This window comes from Medicago sativa, chromosome 4, assembly GCF_051527215.1.
Source record: "Medicago sativa cultivar Bolivia chromosome 4, Bolivia_mono, whole genome shotgun sequence".
NCBI classification, from domain to species: Eukaryota; Viridiplantae; Streptophyta; class Magnoliopsida; order Fabales; family Fabaceae; genus Medicago; species Medicago sativa.
In genome coordinates, this window is record NC_140752.1 from 72,090,563 (window position 1) to 72,114,196 (window position 23,634).

The 23,634-nt window shown below is 34.3% G+C and overlaps 4 protein-coding genes across 4 annotated transcripts; 3 read left to right on the forward strand and 1 right to left on the reverse strand.

Moving 5' to 3' along the window:
• Positions 1 to 2,485: 2,485 nt before the first annotated feature.
• On the reverse strand, positions 2,486 to 3,065 carry LOC146931542 (uncharacterized). Its single transcript, XM_085708336.1, has one exon. The coding sequence runs from the start codon at positions 3,063 to 3,065 to the stop codon at positions 2,541 to 2,543; it is 525 nt and encodes a 174-aa protein (XP_085564462.1). The 3' UTR covers positions 2,486 to 2,540.
• A 5,824-nt stretch (positions 3,066 to 8,889) lies between these two features.
• LOC146931543 (uncharacterized) lies at positions 8,890 to 11,989 on the forward strand. The gene is made up of 4 exons (XM_085703019.1): positions 8,890 to 9,102; positions 9,530 to 10,127; positions 10,234 to 10,494; positions 10,613 to 11,989. Exons 1-4 carry the CDS (start codon positions 8,989 to 8,991, stop codon positions 11,716 to 11,718), a joined length of 2,079 nt encoding a protein of 692 aa, XP_085559145.1. The 5' UTR covers positions 8,890 to 8,988; the 3' UTR covers positions 11,719 to 11,989.
• A 1,242-nt stretch (positions 11,990 to 13,231) lies between these two features.
• On the forward strand, positions 13,232 to 17,280 carry LOC146931544 (serine/threonine-protein phosphatase 4 regulatory subunit-like protein). Its single transcript, XM_085703020.1, has 7 exons — positions 13,232 to 13,384; positions 13,468 to 13,563; positions 14,940 to 14,988; positions 15,170 to 15,266; positions 16,198 to 16,250; positions 16,361 to 16,423; positions 16,595 to 17,280. The coding sequence occupies exons 1-7, from the start codon at positions 13,272 to 13,274 to the stop codon at positions 16,946 to 16,948; spliced, it is 825 nt and encodes a 274-aa protein (XP_085559146.1). The 5' UTR covers positions 13,232 to 13,271; the 3' UTR covers positions 16,949 to 17,280.
• Positions 17,281 to 18,525: 1,245 nt separating this feature from the next.
• LOC146931545 (hypothetical protein At1g04090-like) lies at positions 18,526 to 21,281 on the forward strand. Its single transcript, XM_085703021.1, has 2 exons — positions 18,526 to 18,749; positions 19,069 to 21,281. Exons 1-2 carry the CDS (start codon positions 18,632 to 18,634, stop codon positions 20,658 to 20,660), a joined length of 1,710 nt encoding a protein of 569 aa, XP_085559147.1. The 5' UTR covers positions 18,526 to 18,631; the 3' UTR covers positions 20,661 to 21,281.
• The last annotated feature ends 2,353 nt before the right edge of the window (positions 21,282 to 23,634 follow it).

The window sequence follows — 23,634 nt, forward strand, 5'->3', positions numbered from 1 at the left end:
TATTTCTAAGGTATCGTTTCAACATTCGTGCCCGAATCATTCAAGAGATAACATAATCGATCGTGTCATAAAACGATATAGTTATTTCTAACATATCTTTTAAACATCCGTGAACAAATCATTTAAACGAACACAAAGACGATCAAATCACTTAATCGACCGTGCCCAGCCTGACTAAATGTCCGAAAGCATTAACAAGAAGAATAACAACTATATTGAATATAAATTGCTAGAACCATATGTAAGCTTAAATCAAAGGATTACATGTTAGCAAGGATCAAGTACCTCTCATCCCAACAAAGGATATTTAGCTACACATCATCATGGAAGCCTTGCAAGGATGGATTGAAAAGGAAAGATCCATTACCCTTGTGATGTCTCAACAAAGAAATAAGAATCCAACTTCCAAAATCACTCTCACTCTATATGCACTAGCCCTATTTCTCTCTCTATGTATGCAATTTTTTTTTTATCTAAAACAGTGTATCTCTCCTCCTCCACAAAAGAGAGGTAAAAGTGCTACTTAAAGGGGCTGAACTTTTGCACCTACGCTAATAGCGACATCCACGCTATTAGCGAAGTAGGTCGGCCTATTTGGTGGCCAATGATATTCTGCCACGTTGGTCCTTTTGCCCTGCTTCGCCCAAGTCACGCTAATAGCGTAGTCCTCTGGAGCTTTTACGCTAATAGCGTCGATCACGCTAATAGCGTATTTCTTCATGACATCCTCTAACTTCGCTCCAGGTACGCCAATAGCGTAGCTGTCTGGAGAAATTTCGCTAATAGCGTGGAACACGCTAATAGCGTATTCTTCAAATGTGCTCCCTCCTAGTTCAGCTTCTGCCATTTTGTACTTTTTCATGATTTTTGGTCTTTGATCAGTGTCTTGGGGTAAATTCCTGCATAAAAGGATAGAGTAAGATATAAAAAGCGTAATAAGGCATTTAACACTTATTTCTCGGCTTTTCCTTCAATAACTTGCAAAACAAGTAACAAAAAGTGCATAAAATATAACATGAATTTAACACTTTTTAGCATTTATCAAACTCTCCCCAACTTAACTCTTTGTTTGTCCTCAAACAAAAGAAAATCAAACAAGTCAACAGGACAAGACACAAGTACAAAAGGCTTTGAAAACATTTTCAGATGAATGATTTAAAAGTGAATGCGCGGGCAAGTCTCAGTTTCCAACTAATCTAAAATTCTACTACCAACATGAGATGAGTCCTAAGTACAAAGTTCATGTCAAATATTTCAAGACAATAATATATTTATTCATGAACCGCACCTAACACACTTCTTTGAAAGTAGATAAACAATTGAAAACATAAAAATGAGGGTTATGAACACACATCTGGCAATCAAGTTAACATTCCAATCAAGTTATGTGTCCATCCAAATATCATTTCAAAAGGCATAAAAACATGGATCAAAAGGTCTTTGAGGGTTATAACTTGGCTTGGCTACAAAAGAAATGTCATATGTGTGGCAATTGAAATCAAAAAGCCTAACAAAGAGGAACATTCCTTGTATCAACCATTAAAATTCCCAATCTTCCCTACCAATTATTACAAACCCTTGGTGTTAACATGTGAAGCATTTTGATCTCGACAACTTATTCTATTTTTGGATTTTTCTTTCTTTTTCTCTTTTTCTTTTCATGTATACATTTTTTTTTCTTTTCTTTTCTATTTACAACAACATGTTGTCTTGATCAAAATAAAATTACACCATTGTACTTGACATAAGATTTACATCTACCTTCTCTCCCCAACTTGAATCAACATACACCCTATTTGAATGTTCCCTTACTCTAAGGCAAAAGGGACAAATAAACATTGAAGGTTTAGGGTTCAACAATTAAAAACATATCAGAGTCTTAAAGTGCGTCAAAAATGAACTGGATATTGAAAAATTTAAGGACAAGTTCAACAAGCAATATGCTTATAAATTGACAGTTCATAATTGATGACTCCGATTCATTTGGCTCAAGTGGGTTAGCAAATACTCGCTCTTCTCACAAGGTAGGCTATTTGTGGTCAAGTATGTTTCACTCAATAACAAAAATGTGCTTTGATCATATCCATGCCTTCACACAATTTAAAACAATTATTGGATTTAACATAAAACAACCGAGTTAAACAATGAATACCAGTCTCCTTGCATATGTACAAACACTTGAGGTTTCCTCACTTTTAGGCTAGAACTAAGTGGTTCACAACAAACACATTATTGCGAAGAACTAAATGAAATGAAATTTACACAAAGTACTCGTTCCATATTCGAGTAAAAACCTAGAAAAACTGGAAACTTGTACCTTGGCTTTGCGCTTTAATCACAACTATGAATCATTATCAATCATATGAGATTTGAGATTTAAGCAAGAGCGATATAGAGGAAACTTCCACAATGTTCAAATTAAAACAAAATGAAGTACTTAAAAATTGCTAACACATTATTTTAACAGTAAGAGAACTTGCCAAGTTGGGTTGCCTCCCAACAAGCGCTTGTTTAACGTCGTTAGCTCGACGCCTTTTTCGTTAGGGTGGCCAAAATGAGACGGACAATACATCATCCTTTGTATTCCTTCTTTTCGGGAGGAATTCCATGAAATTTAGATACAGATGATGTGGAGTCCATGTCCTCCTTAACTTTGATTTGAACAAGGCGCAAATTTCATCAATGACCCGGTCTATTTCTGCCTTGCTCACTTTCTTCCCCTTTTCTTCCATTAAGTCTTCCTTGCCAAGTAACCGTTCCTGTTTCTCTACCACCTCTATCACTTCTTCATTATCAACAGTTTTGACCTCTTCAGAATCTGACCATTCTCGAGGAAGTTCTTCTTTGTGTGGTGCACCACATTCTTTCAATGTTGTAACTTCCTCATTTTCAACAACACCTTCTTCAACAATCTCTCCATCTTTCTCAAACATATTTGGATCATTTTCATGTTCTCCATAAGTGGATTGAATGCTGACTTGGCTATCCATGAATTGAGCTTGAATCATCTCCAACTGGATTGATAAATTCCTCAATCTTTGGTTGGTATTTTGCATGTTTATCATGGATTGTTGCATGAAGATATTCAAAGTATTTTCCACATTGGAAATCTGTTCATCTTCATAAGGATATTGTTGATACTGTTGATATGGTTCATACTCGGGTGGAGTGTAAAAGTTGACGTAACCATGATCAGCCATGATTTCTTTTATGTGGAGAATCTGAAACGGATAAAACTAACAAGAAACTTTTCTTTGTTTATCAAAGAGGGGTTAGTAGTAACAACTATTAAGTAAAGAAAACTATTTACGGATTATGTGCAAAAGCTTAAAATGATAAATCAATCGTTCTATCTATGATATCTAAACACCAATCCCCGGCAACGGCGCCATTTTGATGAAGTATGTTTTTGCATCAAACAAGATAAGTATTTGTATCGTCTCCACAGGGATTAGTGCGATATCACGGATAGTTCAACGTCAATTATCATTCTAAGTTAAAAGAGGTGTTTGATTGTTTCATTTACAACTAGCTAAACTATTTGCAAAAGTAAAATAAATGACATTAATAAGGATTGAAACTTGTTAGGAGTAGAGTTCCTTAACCAAGCATCACACATAACCTAATGATCCATACGAATTCTAGCTAAATAACCAATATTATGTTTTTGCATCAAACAAGATAAGTATTTGTATCGTCTTCACAGGGATTAGTGCGATATCACGGATAGTTCAACGTCAATTATCATTCTAAGTTGAAAGAGGTGTTTGATTGTTTCATTTACAACTAGCTAAACTATTTGCAAAAGTAAAATAAATGAGATTAATAAGGATTGAAACTTGTTAGGAGTAGGGTTCCTTAACCAAGCATCACACATAACCTAATGATCCATACGAATTCTAGCTAAATAACCAATATTATCACAATCAATTCAGTTATCGTTTAAACATTCGTGTCCAAATCCCTTAAACGATAACAAAGTCGATTGGATCATTTAACCGACCGTGTCCAGCCTGATTAAATATCCAAAAGCATTAAATTCTTGATTAAAGGTGACTATCAAAGATCTACAAACTTGTCAAGAGTGATATAACCTATGATAGATTGTCATTCTAGCTCTACAATATCCTTCGTGTCCAAAGCGATATCATTATTTCTAAGGTATCGTTTCAACATTCGTGCCCGAATCATTCAAGAGATAACATAATCGATCGTGTCATAAAACGATATAGTTATTTCTAACATATCTTTTAAACATCCATGAACAAATCATTTAAACGATCACAAAGACGATCGAATCACTTAATCGACCGTGCCCAGTCTGACTAAATGTCCGAAAGCATTAACAAGAAGAATAACAACTATATTGAATATAAATTGCTAGAACCATATGTAAGCTTAAATCAAAGAATTACATGTTAGCAAGGATCAAGTACCTCTCATCCCAACAAAGGATATTTAGCTACATATCATCATGGAAGCCTTGCAAGGATGGATTGAAAAGGAAAGATCCATTACCCTTGTGATGTCTCAACAAAGGAAAAAGAATCCAACTTCCAAAATCACTCTCACTCTATATGCACTAGCCCTATTTCTCTCTCTATATATGCAAAAAAAATCTATCTAAAACAGTGTATCTCTCCTCCTCCACAAAAGAGAGGTAAAAGTGCTACTTAAAGGGGCTGAACTTTTGCACCTACGCTAATAGCGACATCCACGCTATTAGCGAAGTAGGTCGGCCTATTTGGTGACCAATGATATTCTGCCACGTTGGTCCTTTTGCCCTGCTTCGCCCAAGTCATGCTAATAGCGTAGTCCTCTGGAGCTTTTACGCTAATAGCGTCGATCACGCTAATAGCGTATTTCTTCATGACATCCTCTAACTTCGCTCCAGGTACACCAATAACGTAGCTGTCTGGAGAAATTTCGCTAATAGCGTGGAACACGCTAATAGCGTATTCTTCAAATGTGCTCCCTCCTAGTTCAGCTTCTGCCATTTTGCACTTTTTCATGATTTTTGGTCTTTGATCAGTGTCTTGGGGTAAATTCCTGCATAAAAGGATAGAGTAAGATATAAAAAGCGTAATAAGGCATTTAACGCTTATTTCTCGGCTTTTCCTTCAATAACTTGCAAAACAAGTAACAAAAAGTGCATAAAATATAACATGAATTTAACACTTTTTAGCATTTATCAAATTGGTCTTAGGCGTAAACATGAAAGTTTTAGATAATTTTGTTAGCTTTCTAGTGGCTTTGGTTTGACGTGAAAATGATGTTTAGTCTTTGAGTTATGATGAAAATACTACAGGGAGGTCTTAGCGAATTTGTACGGTGACAACATTCTCTGTTTCATGTTTTTGTGTTTTGTTCATATGTTTCTGTTTTGAATTGATATCTGTTGTAGACATGAAAGTTGTTGATATTTGTGATATCTTTCCAGTAGCTTTGGTTTGACATGAAAATATGTTGTGGATAATTTATTATGTTTTTACAAAGATACATAGTGAATTATTGTTGATGTTTAAATACGATGTTATATGAAGTTGTTTATGATTGATGAATATGATGTTTTAAGATGTTGTTTATTATCATTTGATATTGTTATATTATGATATGACATGAATTATTTATGTGATCCATATGTTGTCAAGATGCTAAGATGTTAAGATGTTAAGACGTTATGATAAGAGTTGTTAAGTCGTCGAGTCGTTATGAAGTCATCAAGTTGTTAAGATGTTATGTTGTCAAGATGTTAGGATGTCATAGATGTTCATGAAGTTGTCTAAGTTATAAGAAAGTTATGTCGTTGCATTAGAGTTGTGTCGTTGCATAGTCAGAGATGGGGGGCTTGATGCCCAACAGGTACTTTATGACCTTAGAGATGGGGGCTCAATGCCCGACAGGTTCTTTATGACCTTAGAGAAGAGGGCTTAATGCCCTGGTGGTACCACATGCATAATGAAGATGTCTAAGATGATTTAAGATGATTTGAGAAGTAGAAGTTGCATAGTCGAGTCGAAGTTGTTAAGATGTTGAGATGTCAAGTTGTCAAGTTGTTAAGATGTCAAGTTGATAAGTTATTAATGAAGTGCTATGATGAATGAAGGCGAATGATTTATGATAAGATGTTACGTGAGTTATAATTATGTTGATATATGAAGTTGATTACGAATTTGATTATGAAGTTGTTTTCGGTAATGATATGTTTTGATAATAATACTTATGTGAAATTACATGATGATGCTTATGATTATATTTGATATTAGGTGTTGATGCTTATAAATAATGTTTGATGAAATGTGGTGACGTTTGTGATTAATATTGATGTTATGTGATGATTGTTGGAGACTATTATTTGATGTTATATGATGATGTTAAGATTAGTAATTTATAATATATGAAGATGTTTATGATTAGTATTAAGATAATCTTACGACCAATATAAGAAGATTAATGACACTAGTTAAGGAAGTTTAAGTTGTTAGATATGATTAATGAATTATAAGATGTTTAAGTTGTTAAATGTACTTTATATGATTTATATGCTTAATATTATTGTTTGAGAAATCTCACCCCTCTGCTTGGAAATGTTGCTCTTCGTATGGGTAACTTGCCGGTAACCAAGATTAGTTACGGTCGTGAGTGGACTCCTCACAAGTGTGTCTTAGGTGCTCTGATACGTAACGGGATGGGATTATGTCTTCTATTTCTATTTCTTACGTATTACTTATGGATTTTTATGAATAAATGTTGAACAAGACTTGAGATTTTTATGATGAGGCCTGCGTGCCAAAGACTTTTTATGTTGAATGAACTAATTCCGCTGCGAAGTTTTGAATTACTTATGTTAAATGATTTTGAAGAATAAATTGCTATTTATTCAGTTTATGAATTTTTAAGAAGTGTAGCATTCCGTTAAAGTTGAATTACTCTGATTTTTAATTATGAAATTTTTACGTTGGGAAAACTGAGTGTTACACCAAACAAGCTGAACCCCAACTATAAGTTCCAATCTCAATGGGTTCCTTCTCTAACATTGCCAACCATTTTATGTGTACTAAGTTGCCCGTCTTATCAGGAAATAAAACCGAGCCTATTAAATATAGACAATAGGCTCTAAAATGGTCTACAAGTGTTTCGGGACTTTGATCATCTGCCAGTTGTTCCATGTAAGTTCTTAACCATGTTAATTTCACAGTTTTGCGCTCCCTTGAACTTTGATCAATATTTCTTCCTAACAAATTTTCAAAGTCATTCCATGAAATGTGTCTGTCAGATGTGACCGGCAAACCATCGACTTTTAAACCCAATATCATGTGAATGTCCTCCAACGTTATTGTACATTCACCTGTTGGAAGAATAAATGTGTGCGTCGCAGGTCGCCACCGTTCAAGTAATGCACAGATTAAACGGGAATCAATTTGAAAACTTATTATTTCCGTTGGCCTCAAAAGACCGGATTGCTCTGCATATGGTCTTATGCGTGCATGTGACTTTAATATTTTGTGACAACGGGGTCTCACGTAATGTTTTTTTTCTTCCTACAAAATAACATTAGTTTTTTTGGTTACACAAAATAACATTAGTTAGTATATTAAAACTAATAGATAAAACATAATAAACATAAATTGTTATTGTGCAAATAAATAAATAATAAATACATTTGATTTGCTAGAGACGTGACATGATCTGTGAGCCATTCCCATCCAATGAAAATTAGCTACGTCCATGTTGAAATTACAATTACAATTACAATTGCCTTGTTCTCATGTTATAGCCGCGTGGTCTAGTTTTCGTCATGATTATCGAACCCTTATACCAACTGTGTTTACAAATGAGAGTGTATACGCAATCTATAACACAAGGTTCGTAGTAGTCCATGACAAAAGTTATTGGCCCCCGCATGAAGGTCCAAAGCTTTGCCACGATCCAACCATGCGAAGATTAAAGAAAGGTCGTCCAAACAGTACTCGCATCTTGACTGAAATGGATGTTGTGGAAAAAGCACCGAGAAAATGTGGACTGTGTTCCAAGACCGGTCATATTCGCAGAAATTGTCCAACTGTTAATCACCAGTAGTTGATTTTCTTCGTATTGTATTTTATTCCGAATTATCTTAATATAATTATTATTACTATTATCATTTTGCTCATCTATTTATTAATAATGTTTAATTTTTTTCATTAAAAATATTTATATACAACGCAGGTAATTTTATTAAAAAATAATACACAACGTTTACATTATATTATATACTAGATGAACCTTCTTTCAAAAACAAAATTAAATTTCCTTAAAAAAACAAAATTAAACTAAAATGGCATGGTCGCCATTTTATATATGGAACAAGGGCCTGGTGCAAAAAAATAAAATAAAATAAGTGCTCGCCAATTGAAAGTGAGTACAAGAAAAAAAAACTTAAAAAAACATGGTTGACGCTCTCTCAGCTCTTCCTCATAAGTCAAGAACGCACAGAGTTATTCAGACAGACCCTGCAAAGCCTGCAAGTTTGCAGAGGAAAGGTTGAAAAAATTGACATGCTCGCCAAGTTAAAAGAAGAACAAGGGTATTTACATCAATAATTTTCAACTAGGGGTAGATATATCATTTTTTTGGTCATAGGGGCAGAAAAAAAAAATTCTAAATATTTCTCCGTGTATGCATTCATTCACCAGCTTTAAATGAATTTATTTCCCTTGAGAATTTACCAAACATAGTCTAATTAAAAAATCTCAGTCATTAATTAATAATAAACTAATAAAAACCATAAAATAATAATAAAATTCAAATTCAAATTCAAATCAAGCTCCAACGGTCACATTTGCCAACGTGGCCCCGCTTGGTGAAGCACAATCCCAGTATAAAACCCCTCACACTCTCCTTCCCTCTTCACCAATTTACCCTATTCTCGTGTATCTGTCTGAATCGGCGCCTCCATTCCCAAAAACCAAAACAACTTGTTTTGCTTTTCGATCTCAAATCTCAGCAATGGATTTCCACACTCTCTCACGTAAAGAGCTTCAAGCACTTTCCAAGATGAACAAGATTCCTGCTAATATCACCAATGTTGCCATGGCTGACGCTCTCTCAGCTCTTCCTCATGTAAATCTTTCTCCATTTCTTGATTTAGTTCAGTTCTTTATTTTTTAATTTGGAATCGTTGAAATATCATTGTGATGTTAATTAATTCATGTAATTTGTTCATGTTGTTTAGATTCAGATTTTATTTTTTCAATTTGAAGTATATTAAGTCGATTAGGTTTTTCATTTTAGGGGTTTTCAGTTCGGAGTTTGATTTTTATGATCTTGACTGGATTGGATAAGTTGTTGAAATGTAATTGATTTATTCTTATGCTATCAATTGTTGAAACTTGAAACTGTATTGTACTGTATTGTATTGTATTGTATTGATTCCATTGAAACTGTATTGTATTGTATTGATTCCATGTTTCATTAGATTTGTAAAATTGGAAAAGTTTTTTTTTTTTTTTTAAAATTAGATTTTTGATTTGATTTGAACTGATTGTAGGTTGAAGGATTGGATGAAATTTTGAATCCAAAGGAAGGTGGTGATGTTGGTACACCAGCTGTTCAACCACGAACAGCTCGTAAAACTACGACTCAAAGGAAACCGGTGAAAGAAGCTGAAAGCTCTAAGGTTTCTACAAGGGTTAGCCGTGGTGGTAGAGGCGGAGTTGCTGAAGGGGAAGTTGAGCAAGAGAACAAAGATGCTAATGTAGCTGCCGGTACTCCTGCTGTTGGTAGTAGGAGAAGGGTTCCTGCAGTTTCTACTCGCAGAAAGAAGGAAGTGATTGTGATAGAAGATGATGATGATGTTGATAAGAATGAGGTTCAAGAAAAGGCTATGAATGTGGCTAAAACTCCTGCTGTAGCTCCTAGCAGTAGGACAAGAGCTAGTCGTTCGGTTCGGAACAAAACTGAGATCTCTGATGAAACTTCAGTGCAGAAGGCATACAGCACCAGGAGGTCCGTGAGATTGGTGGGGAAGAGCTTGTCAAAGATGAGTTTGGCGGACACTGAGGACACGGAATCAACCAAGAATGATGATGTTTCTGAAGAAATGAGTGTCTCCCAGAATGAAGGGGGCTCAATTGAGACTGAAAACGGTATGCTAGATCTCATTATATTTAATTATTGTGAATTATTTTTGCTTATTTACTTGTGTTTGAGTCATGTATGATTTTAATCAACAATGAAATTGTTTATCTGCAGTGACTAGTTCGCAGACAGAATCAAATGTGGTTTCTCAGAACACTGATGAAGTGGAAGTTTCCTCTCTAAACAAAGCCGACTGTGAAAGCCAGTCACATGATTCTGGTTCAGAAGTGAAATCAACTGATGCAGAGGATGTGTTGCAGGCTGAACCAAAAGAAGAGGGTTCAGAGGTTGTCAATGATGTGGAGGTTTCACATGAGGACCCAAGTTTAAATCTGCAAGACAGTTTTGAGACATGCGCTGATTCAAATGAAGCAGGTTTGTTTTGCAATATGCTTGTGGTTCTTAACTATTGCTATTAATTTATTAGCATTCACTGATAGTTTGTTTTTGTTAAATGTTCACTAATCTGAACTTGATGTTGATCATTTTACAGGATCTGAGCAGCCTGAACAGGAGAAAACTTGTGATTCTGCTGAAATTGAAAATAAGGAATGCTTTGGAGCTGAGCAAGACCAAGCTATGGAGATTGCTGCATCTGAAGAGGTTTCTGTGGAGATTGCTGCATCAGAAGAGGTTCCTGTGGAGATTGCTGACCAAACTATTGCTTCTTTGACTGTTGCTGAACCTGAAGATGCTTTTGTGGATGTTCCTAACCAAGATGTTGCTGGCTTGTCTCTTGAGGCATCTGAAGAAGCTTATAAGGAGATTGCTGACCCAGTTATTGCCCCTTTGAATGTTGTGGTACCTGATGATGCTTGTGGGGATGATCTTGACCAAGATGTTGCTGATATGTCTGTTGTGTTATCTGAAGAGATTACTCAGCATGCTATTGCTCCTGAGACTGCTGTGGTGCCTAATGGAGCTATAGAGACTTCTTCAGAGGAGCATCAAGTAGAAGAAGAAGAAGTATTTGAACCTGAACCAGAGAAGGTAGAGTGTGTATCTTCGGCTATTCTAGTTGAAAAAGATGGAACTTCTGGTGACTCTGGAGCTGAAAATGAGGTCTGCATCCAATCCTTTGAAGACAAAAAAGAAAGCAACGGAGTTGAAGATGTCATTCTACAACTCTCAATGTTGGATGTAGCTGCAAAGAAAGAAGAAGATCAGAAGGATACTTCTGAGAAACAGGAAGCTGAAGCACAAACCAATGAATCTGAGGAACATGCAGTAGAAGAAGACACTGAGTTTGATGAGGTAGCTCATATCAATGATCAGAAAACTAGTGATATAGAGTCAATGGTTTCTGAGCAGATAAATGGAGAACCCCTTTGCCCAGCTCAGTCAGAAATCAAGGATATTGCCAATGAAATTCAAGCAGTTCCTAGTATTGAGAGTGGTACTGGCAATCCTAATACGATGAAGGAAAACTCGAAAACCATTGATTTTCAGAAAGCTAGTTTGCGGGTTCTCAAGAAGTTGGTGAAGGAGAAGTTAGCGGAAAAAACAAACATGATTGATAATGATGATGTCCAAATGCAGGGAGTGGAGAAGAAAAGAACTGCACTGCAAGCACTGCCACAGAATCAACTGGCTGAGTAATAGAAAATTTAGTATTAAGTGAATTTCAGTAATGTTGGATGAAACCTCTTGAAATGTGGAACTCTCTTTGGTTCTTAGATGTTGACGTCAAAATCCAAACCTTTGGTTTGGTTATGCTTTTTTCATTTTACTTTGCAAATTTTGATAGTGTATTGCATCATTACAATAAACTTTTGCGGCACACTTTTATGCAAGCAAGTTGTCTATTAGTTTTACGATGCTTATTATTAAATGAAGATTACTCATAATGAAATTATTTGAATTTTTATAAGTTGTCAAGTTCTTTACTATGTAAACTGCTCTGTTTGTTATAATGAGCCACTGTTGGTGGTGGCTAATGGCATACAAAATACATATCCTCGAGAAGGGTAGCATCTGTGTAAAGCTATGAAGTCCATATATATGGTTGTTGTTAGGAAGCAATGTTGACAATGATACTAAGTTACTAACAAGTAGGAGTAGTAATTCTTAATTGATGAGATAAAGAAATAATTAAACAATAAAGTGAAGACACATTTTATTTATACCGTAAGTTAAACATGATTTTTGGACGAAAGGATAAATTGGAGGAAGCATAACATGTTTTGTGCACTATTCTATAGCATCTCTTCGTTCCTGCCTCTTTGTGGAATCTTTTAACAGGCTTCTGGGGAAGTTTCTAAAGAGTTATCTGATTATGCTTTTGAGTAAGATCTGAACTGATGTATGAGAATAAGCAAGCTTTTGAGAAGGATTTCAATTAAGATTTTAGAAGAGATTTATGATAGATTTTGAGTCATATTTATGAACTTCTCTAAATGTGTTTTGAAGAAACTTCAAGGATGCATCATTGGATTGTATGATTTGAACATTGTTTCACATTGAATCTTCTGAAGTCTATCAAGCTTGCCTCCAATGGTTGATGATTTATTAATATTCCTTTGTCGGAATTTACTTCATGATATCCACCAACTATAATGTCATAGTGAATATATTTGTGACATTTTTTTGTTCTTCATATGTCTTGGACAATATTCTAATGTTAAGTGGATAAGCGGGTTTTTTTTTTTTTTTTAGGGATAATGGAGAATCTTTCTCACCCTACACTTCTAAAAAACCACATTTTTTTTAAATCATACTTTCAGACAGTATTTTTTTTCTTCGTTCATAAAGACAATACATTTTATTCAAAAATATATTCTCAATGTACAGTTAATTTAATCAGAGAGATAGTCAAGAAAGAAGATTAGTTGGACCCATGAATGTAGTCCACTGATTAAATATATTTATCTCATTAAACTATTGTGTTTATCTCTCGCATAAATAAATCCGAATAGTAAACAGAGGTAGATAAATGAAAAAAAAAAAAAAAAACCGAATTAATGATGTTGGGGGTAAGAATAGTTTCTCCCTCGTTAGTGATATGAAGACAATAGGCCCATAAGTGAGCCCACCACTGCTGCAAAAAGCCCAACTCAAAATAGAGAGAGACACACTTACACTCACACACACACACAGCGACGCAGTTCCTCCGACTCATCCTTCTTAAATTTTGATGCGGTTGTAGAGGGATTATGATGGAGACGCAACCACAGGAAAATATGCAGCAACCACCGGTGGTTTCTTCCAGCGACGGCGCCGATAATCTACAAAACGATGCGGCGGTAGCTGATGTTTCAAATCACATGTAATTTTGCGAATTCACTGAGCTAGTTTTTCTGTTTGAGAATTCTTTCGAATTGAATTTTGTAATTGTGCTTTGTTTTTCAGAGACACTAAAGAAGAAAAAGAAGTAGAAAAAAGCGATGTTTCAAGGGATGAAGTTGTAAGAATTCTACAAGCTATTGCATCCACCGGGAGGTTTTGGTAAGTGTTAGTTAACTTTGTGCTTATATTTAAGAGATTTTGTGTGTGTTGGTTAGTTTTCAGATTCATTAGTTTTATTTTGTGTGTTGGTTCTGATTATTCTATGAAGAAGCACGCACGCACGCACGCAGACACTGACATGTAGGCACATATAATATTAATTGAAAAATATGGAAGTGATTGAATACTGCCACATGTGTCAAATAGCTCAAGTTTTAATGCTTTTTGTTCTTTAAACTCATAATTATGATAAGGTGCTAAAGCCGTGCCTTGCATGAATTGAAAGCGTCTTTGTGCCCCTTCAATACACTAAATTATGTTTTTGCACTAGTAATATTAGAGTCTTTGACCATGAGAATGAGTTATTTTATGGTGTTTTTGATCCTTTAATGTCAAAAATCAAAATGTCAAAAAACATATGTCTAGTCCTTTTAGTTCCAGTTGCAGCAATACAACATTTTAGAATTGCTTAAGGACTGCCAATGGCAAATTAACGATTTGTCAACACGTTATGATGATACGTTCAGTTACTTACTTGTTAGGTTGCTTCAGTGAGCCTAAACTATACCTAGAACTAGAAAGTGGAAAGTATTTAATTGCACTGAATCAAAACATTAGAGTGGCGATGCAGCCTCGCTGATTATTATTGCTAGCAGATGTCTGGTTTGGTAAGGAGGGCTGGCTAGATAGAGAACAGTTCAATTGTTAGAGGTATAGGGAGATTAAGAAAGATTAAAGAATAAATCGGTTATTAAGAGATACTCCCTTCTGTCTCATATATCGACAAAGTTGTTTTTCTTTCCTTCCAGGTTTATTGAATAGCTGATGTTTTTGGTCTATATATGATAAATCAGATACATTAATTATTCAATGAATATGAAAATTAAATATTTGCTTATGTATGAGACCGGAGGAAGTATTTAGTTATAAACATTTTATCTTTGGTTTAATACATGAGGTATTTGTGTTATTTATCCCTGATGAGAAAAGTCTCACCGGTTGTTGTTGTTGTTGTGTTATTTATCCCTTCACTGTTCCTTCCTTGAGGTTTTGGTTTAATTGTCCAATCATTTTGTGTTATCATCGCAATTGTTTGTTCAAGAATGATCGTTAGCCTTAGCCGCTATCTTCCTTAGACTGATGTTGATTGTCACTGTTAGCTATGATGGTTAGGTATTAATGAATGATGAATGTGTTCTAAATTTTGAATTTTATGAGCTTTCCTAATGCTTGTTTTTGTAATTCGCATATCATTTACTAATTTTTATACAGAAGCCTCTATCATTGTATTCACTACAGTGGCTAAGTTGAAAGATAATTGACTTCGAGATCGATATGCACTTTAAACAATAATGTGGTCATTTTTTGTATAACAGGCATGACTGGGATAATCTGAAGAGTATGCTGTCATTTCAGCTGAAGCAGGTATGGGGAGGTATGCTAGCATGCATTGTTCTTTATATTATGTTAGTTCTTAGAGGTATGCTAGCATGTAGCGGTTTATATTTTGTGTTGTTCACATATTAGTTTATTGGAATTTTATTATTCATGCATCGTAATTCTTATACTTCAATTTTTTGTCTTTCTCTCCATAATTTTTGTACAGGTATTGTCCGAGTACCCTGAGGCAAAATTGACAAGTGAGCAGCAATGTGCTTCATTAGGAGAGTCCTACTCTGATCTGGTCAACAAATTGGATGAAGGTATCCCACCTTTAGTTCCCCTGTTTTTTATGAGTACCATTAAATTTCATAGACATCAATTGTGCAAATTTAATATTTTTATTTCAGTATTGATAATTATATTATAATTCTAGTAGTCTTAAGTATGTGAAAAATATTGTAAAATATTTAATTACTCTTGGCAAGAGCTAATAAAATTATTTTGGGAATATCAATCTTAGAGATGTGGAATCCGTGTTTGGTACTCACTTTTCCCTTGGTGCATTTAATGGTTTTAGACTGTGAATCAGCTCAACTTTTCATTCTGTAGCAATCACTCTCTGCTACTTGTTTTAGAGTCTTGACTGGAGCAGTTCACAGTTGAACTGGACTGACCTGCTGGTACACTTATCTAAACATTGGCCATATAGCTACTGGTGTGTAGCATTTCTACATATATGTATATAGATAGATAATTTGATGCATATACATAAACTATTTTTAAAAAAAATTGCTTAAAGAAAGCTCTATATTAATAGATAATGTCATTTATTTTAAAATCATATTTTGAATTCTTAAAATAGTTTATTTTTGTGTTGGCCAACATGTATGTCAAGACTGGAGATAACTGACACTTGGTAAAACCAAAGCTTGTGGAAGAGTATCCATGAGAGATAAACTTCTTGGCGATTAGCATGTGTTGTGTTGATCAAGAGTATTCCATCCATTCTAGTTTCGAAATTCGCTTTAAGCTATTTGATGCCATAATGAAGTAGTGACACTCATTTAACTGATAAACAATGGTTTTGAAAAGCAATTTTTGTAGACCCAACTCAGACTCTGTTCTTTCTTAATCATTGGCCTGCAACAAATCTCTTGAATAATGATCTCCTTTAAGGGTGCATATGCCATGTTATTTATTGCTGAACTAAATCTTTCCCAATTAACTTTGAAATGCTTTTCTGGATTCCAGCACTTACATGTTTTATTGATGGCCCACCATTTACATTGCAAAGGGTTTGTGAGGTATGTTTGCTTCTTTAATCTGTTGTGCATTATTATATTCTGGGTCCAATATCCATCAAGGTTAACATGATAGTATAGAACAATGTTATCTGATATTTTGTATGGCACAGATTCTATTGGAGGCAAAAAACATTTATCCAAATCTTTCCAAGCTTGCTTTAGCTCTTGAAAAGGTATGCTTCGTAATATAGCATGTGCACTGTTTTTCAAATATGTTATATTTACAACAATGAAGATCCTGTATTTGTAATTGGTTAATCATGCATTTTTATGGTTAGCACATGAATTATAGATAACTTGGTTAAACATTTTGCCTGACTTCTATATGGTGTTTTTCTCTGTAGAACTTGTTAGTTACATCTACATTGACAATTTGCACTGATCCTTATCCACAAGATCCAGTACAAGAACCAGATGACCAAGAGAAGGCAAGTGAAATGCAGCAGCAAGAGCAGCAATCTGATGGTGCACAAAATGGCGCTGAGACTGAGCCTGAGCCTCTTGTACCAGACACCGATGAAGTAATGGTTGAGGCTGATACGAGTGATGATGTGGCCGTTGAAATGGAAACTTTTGAAGATGCTAAATCATCAGAATTAGATTCTGAGCCAAATCTTGATCAAAAAATAGATTCCGAGCCAAATATTGATCAAAAAATTGATTCCGAGCCAAATGCTAATAATGCACAAGCTTCTTGATTATTACTATCCATATTTAAATCCATAAACCGATGAGCATAGACTCAGATGTTTTCTCGCAGTGAGCTCCAAATGCTGAGAACAAAGTGTTATGGGATCATTTCATAGTGTTTAATGCTCTGGTCTGGTAATAGTTAGAGCAAAGAATTTCATAGCAATTAGAATCAGAACAGCTTTCCTGTTTTGTATCTATTGGATGTGATGCTTGTATTAGTGACATGAGCTTGTATAACTCGGTGTAATCTGCTTTTCATTTGTGCTCTGATGTTATATTCAAACTTCTCATTTGTGCTCAGATGTTATATTCAAAAATTAGTTCTTGAACTTCGCAATCCTTGTCGCCATGCCCTCTGCAGCAACTATGTTAGTTGCTACTATATTGGTTGGTTTTTGCGATTATTGAGGTCATCCCGTCAACTTGTAACATCTTGTACAATCATATTTGCTTTCTTGCTTAAAAATTAATGGCGGTCCCTTCCCTTGTTTATCCTAAATAGAGGCAACTGAACAATCTATTCAAACTTGAAAAAAGGAATAGACTACTCAGGTGTTGCAACGATTAGAGTCTGCGGACTTACGCATGTGTCGAACTTTGCAGAAAAACACGGGTTGAGAAGGGAGCAAGTAGAAATTAGTCAAACTATACGTTCCTAAAGAAAGTGATATGAAGCTACTATTAATAAATTTGTGTCTATTATCTATTCTATATATAAATAATACATTATTTTGGGGTAACTTTTTCACTTTTAGATAAATTTGTTTATAAGAATGTTATAATATCGATGGCATTCAAAAAGATAAGACAAAAATTTATCATATTTGCTATATAGTTGATGATGTCATTAAAAACGATAAATGTAATTTGTTACAATATAAAAATGAAAAATATATATAGCTATATTTTTAATTAAAATCAAAATAATTTTAATCAAAATTTCATAAAATTTACATGAGTGGATTGACGGATATAGATATTTTATTTTTGTATTGATTGATTATTGAGGGAAACATATATGATATGTACTTATTTTAATTTATATTAGTTGTTTCTCAATAAAGAGTCTTTTGTGATCAATAATTAGATAATTAAGATTTGAATAATTAGATAATTGTTGAAAGATCGGATATTTTGAATACTTCTTTTATGATATTAGTGAACTAATAAGATGATATAAATTACTACTCTAATTATATAATACTACAGATTATATCATACTATAAATATATATAATGGTAGGATTTATCAAACTAAGGAAATCAAGAGAAAATGAAGTAAGATGAAATGTTTAGATTTCTCAAAATGGTGTATCTTTACATGAATTAAAGTGTGGTATTTATACTATTAAATTTACCACTATTTATGATATGATTTACTTTACTATTTTAAGTAGACATTTAAATAGATAATTCACATTACTATTATTATAAGTTGACATTATGGATCGATATTTCAATATAAATAGTAAGACATATAATTTTAAGATAATTTAGGTTTCTATTTATAATTTCTTATAACAATAATTAATTACTAGTTGATATGAATTTAAATATGACTGTAACAAAACAAAAATTCAAATATGATTAATAGCCAAATATGGAAACATATTATTATAGAAAATAAGAGAGTATCGAAGGAAGGAAAGAAAGAAAATAGAAGCAAATCTCGATGATCATATATATGCGATGGAGATGCTTGATTCCGTGTGCTTTTGTAGGAATTCTTCAATTTCATTCGCTCAATCCTCTTCCCCTCCACCTGAAATCTTCTCTCTTCCTCAACCCATTCCTCAATGGCCTCAAGGTTAATTCATTCTCAATTTCATCATAGATAGGAATCTCAATTTTGCATTTTTTGTGAATTTATTATGTATCCAAATTATGATCCAATAACTAGTGAGATTTGTGAAAAGTATTTTGCACTCAGGATTTATGCGTTACTTTCTTAAGCTGTAAATTGATATAACTCTTATGTCTCTTTTTATGCATTATTGTAATTAATACTTTCCAGCGTGTTGTAAGGATTGGGCTATCGAGTTCGATTCCTACTAAAAAAATATAGGAAAATGCTAACAAGGTGTAACACATGAACTTAAATTCTCTGTCTATCTATGTCATTACAGGACAAGGTTTTGCATCAGGAGTTGTAAATCTTGGTGAAATACAAGTTTCCAAGGTCACAAGGTTTGAGTTCATTTGGAGCACTGCTATACTAAACCCCAAAAAAGCTGTTATATTCTACAAGCCTGTAGGAATACCTCCCAGTTTCCATATCCTTGGTCACTATTGTCAACCTAGTGACAAACCTTTACGAGGTTTTGTACTTGTCGCGAAGGAAACAGGAATTCGTTTTCCCAAAACTAACGAGGAAAAGCTTCCTGCTCTGAGGAATCCCCTTGATTTTGAGTTAGTTTGGAGTTCAAATGCACCTGCCACTCTGGAAATTTCAAGTGGGTGCGGTTACTTCTGGCTACCCGAACCTCCTGAAGGTTACAAGGCCGTTGGCTACTTAGTTACAGACAAACCTGAAAAGCCTAAGTTGGATGAAATGTGTTGTGTTCGTGCCGACCTTACTGACAAATGTGAACCTTACCGTGTAATATTTGCTGTTGCTTCTAGAATTCCAGAGTTATCATTTCAGCTATGGAGCTCGAGACCTTGTGACCGTGGCATGCTAGGGAAAGGTGTTTCTGTTGGGACTTTTCTCTGTAGTAGTGGTTTGAGCAATGGAGAAGAGAACCCTATTGCATGCTTAAAGAACTTAAATGCTGCGCTACTATCGATGCCTGATTTGCAACAAATTCATGGACTTATTAACCATTATGGCCCTACTGTTTTCTTTCACCCTGAGGAAATTTACTTGCCATCTTCTGTTGATTGGTTTTTCAGCAATGGAGCCCTTTTGTACATAAAGGGTATGTGTACAGGAGAGGGAATCGATGCAACTGGCTCAAATTTACCACATGGAGGATCAAATGATGGCCAATTTTGGATAGACTTGCCGAGTGATGATCGAAGGGAATTTGTCAAACGCGGGGACTTAAATAGTGCAAAGCTTTATGTTCATGTGAAGCCGGCTCTTGGTGGGACTTTTACAGACATTGCAATGTGGATATTTTGCCCTTTCAACGGACCAGCCACCTTGAAAGTTGGAATAAAAAATATACCTTTGAGCAAGATTGGAGAACATGTTGGTGACTGGGAGCATTTCACACTTCGTATATGCAACTTTGCCGGAGAGCTCTATAGTATATACTTCTCGCAGCACAGTGGCGGTGAATGGATGGACGCGTGTGACTTGGATTATATTGATGGAAATAAAACTATTGTTTACTCATCAAAAAGTGGACATGCAAGTTACCCCCGTCCTGGAACGTATATCCAAGGATCTTCAAAACTAGGGCTTGGCATTAGGAACGATGCTGTTCGTAGTAATTTGTACGTGGACTCAAGTATCCATTATGAGGTTGTTGCGGCTGAATATCTAGAAAATGTTGTCGCTGAGCCTAATTGGTTGCAGTTTATGAGAAAGTGGGGTCCCAAAATTATTTATAATTCAAAAACTGAGTTGGATAAGGTTATCAATGCGCTTCCGCGCATGCTTCAATATTCAATGAGAGACTTGATTAACAAGTTACCAGTGGAGCTGTATGGTGAGGAAGGTCCTACTGGGCCAAAAGAGAAAAATAATTGGATACATGATGAGAGATGGTGAGATAGGTGTTTGGCTGATGATTTATGCACTAATGATGGAATAGTCGCAAATGTCTCACAATTGGATTGAAATGAATGAGAATTCTTACACTCACTGCTACTGTCTATTATTCAACTTGTTTTGCAGATCCAAATTTGTTTAGCATGAGATTTTACTGCTACCATGCAGTTTCCTTGATAAATTATGCTAGCATGGAATCATGTCAAAGATTCATATTCCTTACACCAAATAGAAATGTAAGGCCCTGCACAGTTTCTTCGGCATATACTGCAAAAGGCAAAAGCAATTCAAGTCATTAGTCATGTCACAGTCTGACTATTTCCTCAGGAAATTGGGCACATGGAATTTTAATGTGCCAACTTGAGGGGGGGCATTAAGATAAATATTGATAAATATGTTTATAAAAGTTGTAATCTGCTTGTTTATAGATTGATAGATGAGGAAATCTCAGACATGTGTCTTAGACTGAACATTAGCTATTGTAGGAAATTTTGTAGGAGTAACATTAGAAGTATATTCTTGAGTAATTGTAGGGGGTAGGAGCCTAATCTTTTGATTTTATTCTTGTATATATATTCAGATCATATCAATGAAAAAGTTTGACAGATACATTAGCTAAAATATAATGATCAATGAAAAAAAATTCATACTCCTTGTGTGTCACAATAATCTTTTGACCTCATGATCTCTCTTACTCAAAATATGATGTTCCTTTTAAAACACAATGATTATTTCTTCTAAGAAAGTGCTAAAGAGTGCCCTTAAGGTATTGGTTAGAGGAACAAAAATAGAAATATTGTGTTGAAATATGGTGAAAAATGATGAATTCAACTTTTTCAAAATTTTAAAAAATGTTTTTTCCTTTGCAAAACTACTACTTTTAATTTTTTTAACAAGTGCCCTAAGGTTAGGGCACGTTTCTTCTATTCATTTTCTTGTATATTCTCATCTTCGGTTCATTTCTTATAAGATATTGAACTCGCAATTTTGATCTTCACTAGAAGGCTATTCTAGCCATTTTATTTGGAATTTGTAACCTTTTAGAATTTTAACTTCCAGCATGTGAGTTTGGTTCTGTTGTACATAAATACTAGATGGAAAGCCCGTGCGTTGCAAATGTTTGATTATGATTCGTGTTATGAATATTTTAGTTAAATAATCATATATATTTATATAAGTGTGCAATATGCTTATCAATTGATTTAAATGGTAAAATTATGAACAAATTTGAACACAAAATTGACAACAAATTATATGGTTAATGCGCTATAAATATGTGATTAACACAATTCAGTTGAAGGTTAATAAATTTTCAAAAGTGTTGAAAATCATTGTATGCATATTTAAACCCTCGAAAATAATTAGAAATTGCAAAGACAAATTATTTTTTTTAATTTAGTTAGAGAGACAAATACATATAATTAATAAGCGAGTAACTTTTGTACTTTAAGGAACTAAAGTTGCCAAGCTTTGTGTATGAAAATTAAATGGAAAAAACAGAGTTGATAAGACAGTCCGTAACAACTATAATTACGAAGGGTTGGTATAAATTATTGGTAAAATTTTATCATTTTGAATGATGATATACATGTTTGTGAGCATAATTCATCTACCCCATTTGAGTTACCAAAAAAAATAATAGTTGTAATCATGCACAACTATTAGGAAAGTGAAGGAGGACTAAAGAGTGGCATCATTACAGTATTCCAATAATTAGATTACACGACATGTTTTTTTCCTTCAGAATAACAATATTAATCTCACAGCATATATGTTTCACAAATTGATTATTTAAATTATTGATACATAACAGAGAACTTTGAAATCTTTTATTTCCATGTGATCAGAGAAGCTATGTTCTGCTACCTTTCTTCAACAAAGTTACACATGGTGCTATTGGAGATGCTTAAACAAATTTTTCCTGTGGAAAGTGATCAAAGGACATGTTTGAGTTTGAGTGAAATGAAATAAACAAAGAATTAAATGAATATGTTTGAGCTTGAAAATAATATGAAAAGGTAACACCATATATAAGTTATTCATATGTCTTCATAAAACATGAATTTTCTTGATTCTTTTGAAATTTGAATTTTCCTGGTAAAATGCTTCAATTCTTTAATCATCTTTAAGTCTGAATTGCACACAAATAATTTTTTTAGAAACAAAATATATCAAAGTGGGTCTATAATTCTGATGGAACAGTTATTTTTAAGCTCAGGCTTAACTTATTTAACAAAAAAGCTATAAACAAATTGAGATAATGATGATATTACCAGCATCTAATTAACAAACGGAGCTATATGCATTTTCATGGTTTAAGCAGCTAAACTTCTAACTAAAATATGTGAAGGCAAGAGTAAAAGAGGGAAAAGAAAATATTACCAGCAAGCCACTAAGCCACCTTTAAAATTTGAAAGGCTTCCAAGTTGATGAGGAATGGTTCCAACAAGAACATTATAACTAAGATCAAGGTACAACAAATGAGAGAGATTTCCAAGTTGATAAGGGATTGTACCCTCAAGACGATTCTGTGAAAGACGAACAAGATCATTTGGAATTCTTCCGTCATCAAAGGAACCTTGGAGGTCAAGGAATCTCAACTGTTGTGGAGCTGTAGCTGATGTAAAACATGTTGGCTGGTGAGATATGCTCTCCTTGAATTGAAGGAATGCCTTATGTTGGATGATCACACTAACCTTTTTTCTACTTGGGACAGTAAGAGTGATCGTTGTTGTGCATGGGAAGGAATCAGTTGTAGCAATCAAACTGACCAGGTTGAAATGCTTGATCTAAACAGTCATCAGTTTGGTTCTTTTCCGGGGAGAACAACGCATCATTGATGGAGTTGCGGCATTTAAAGTATCTGAACCTCATTTGGAATCGGTTTCCAAACAGTATTTTCCCAGATATTTTTTGGTTCTCAAATACTTTAAATGTCGCAACACCATTTGGAATTATTATTATCAATAGTACT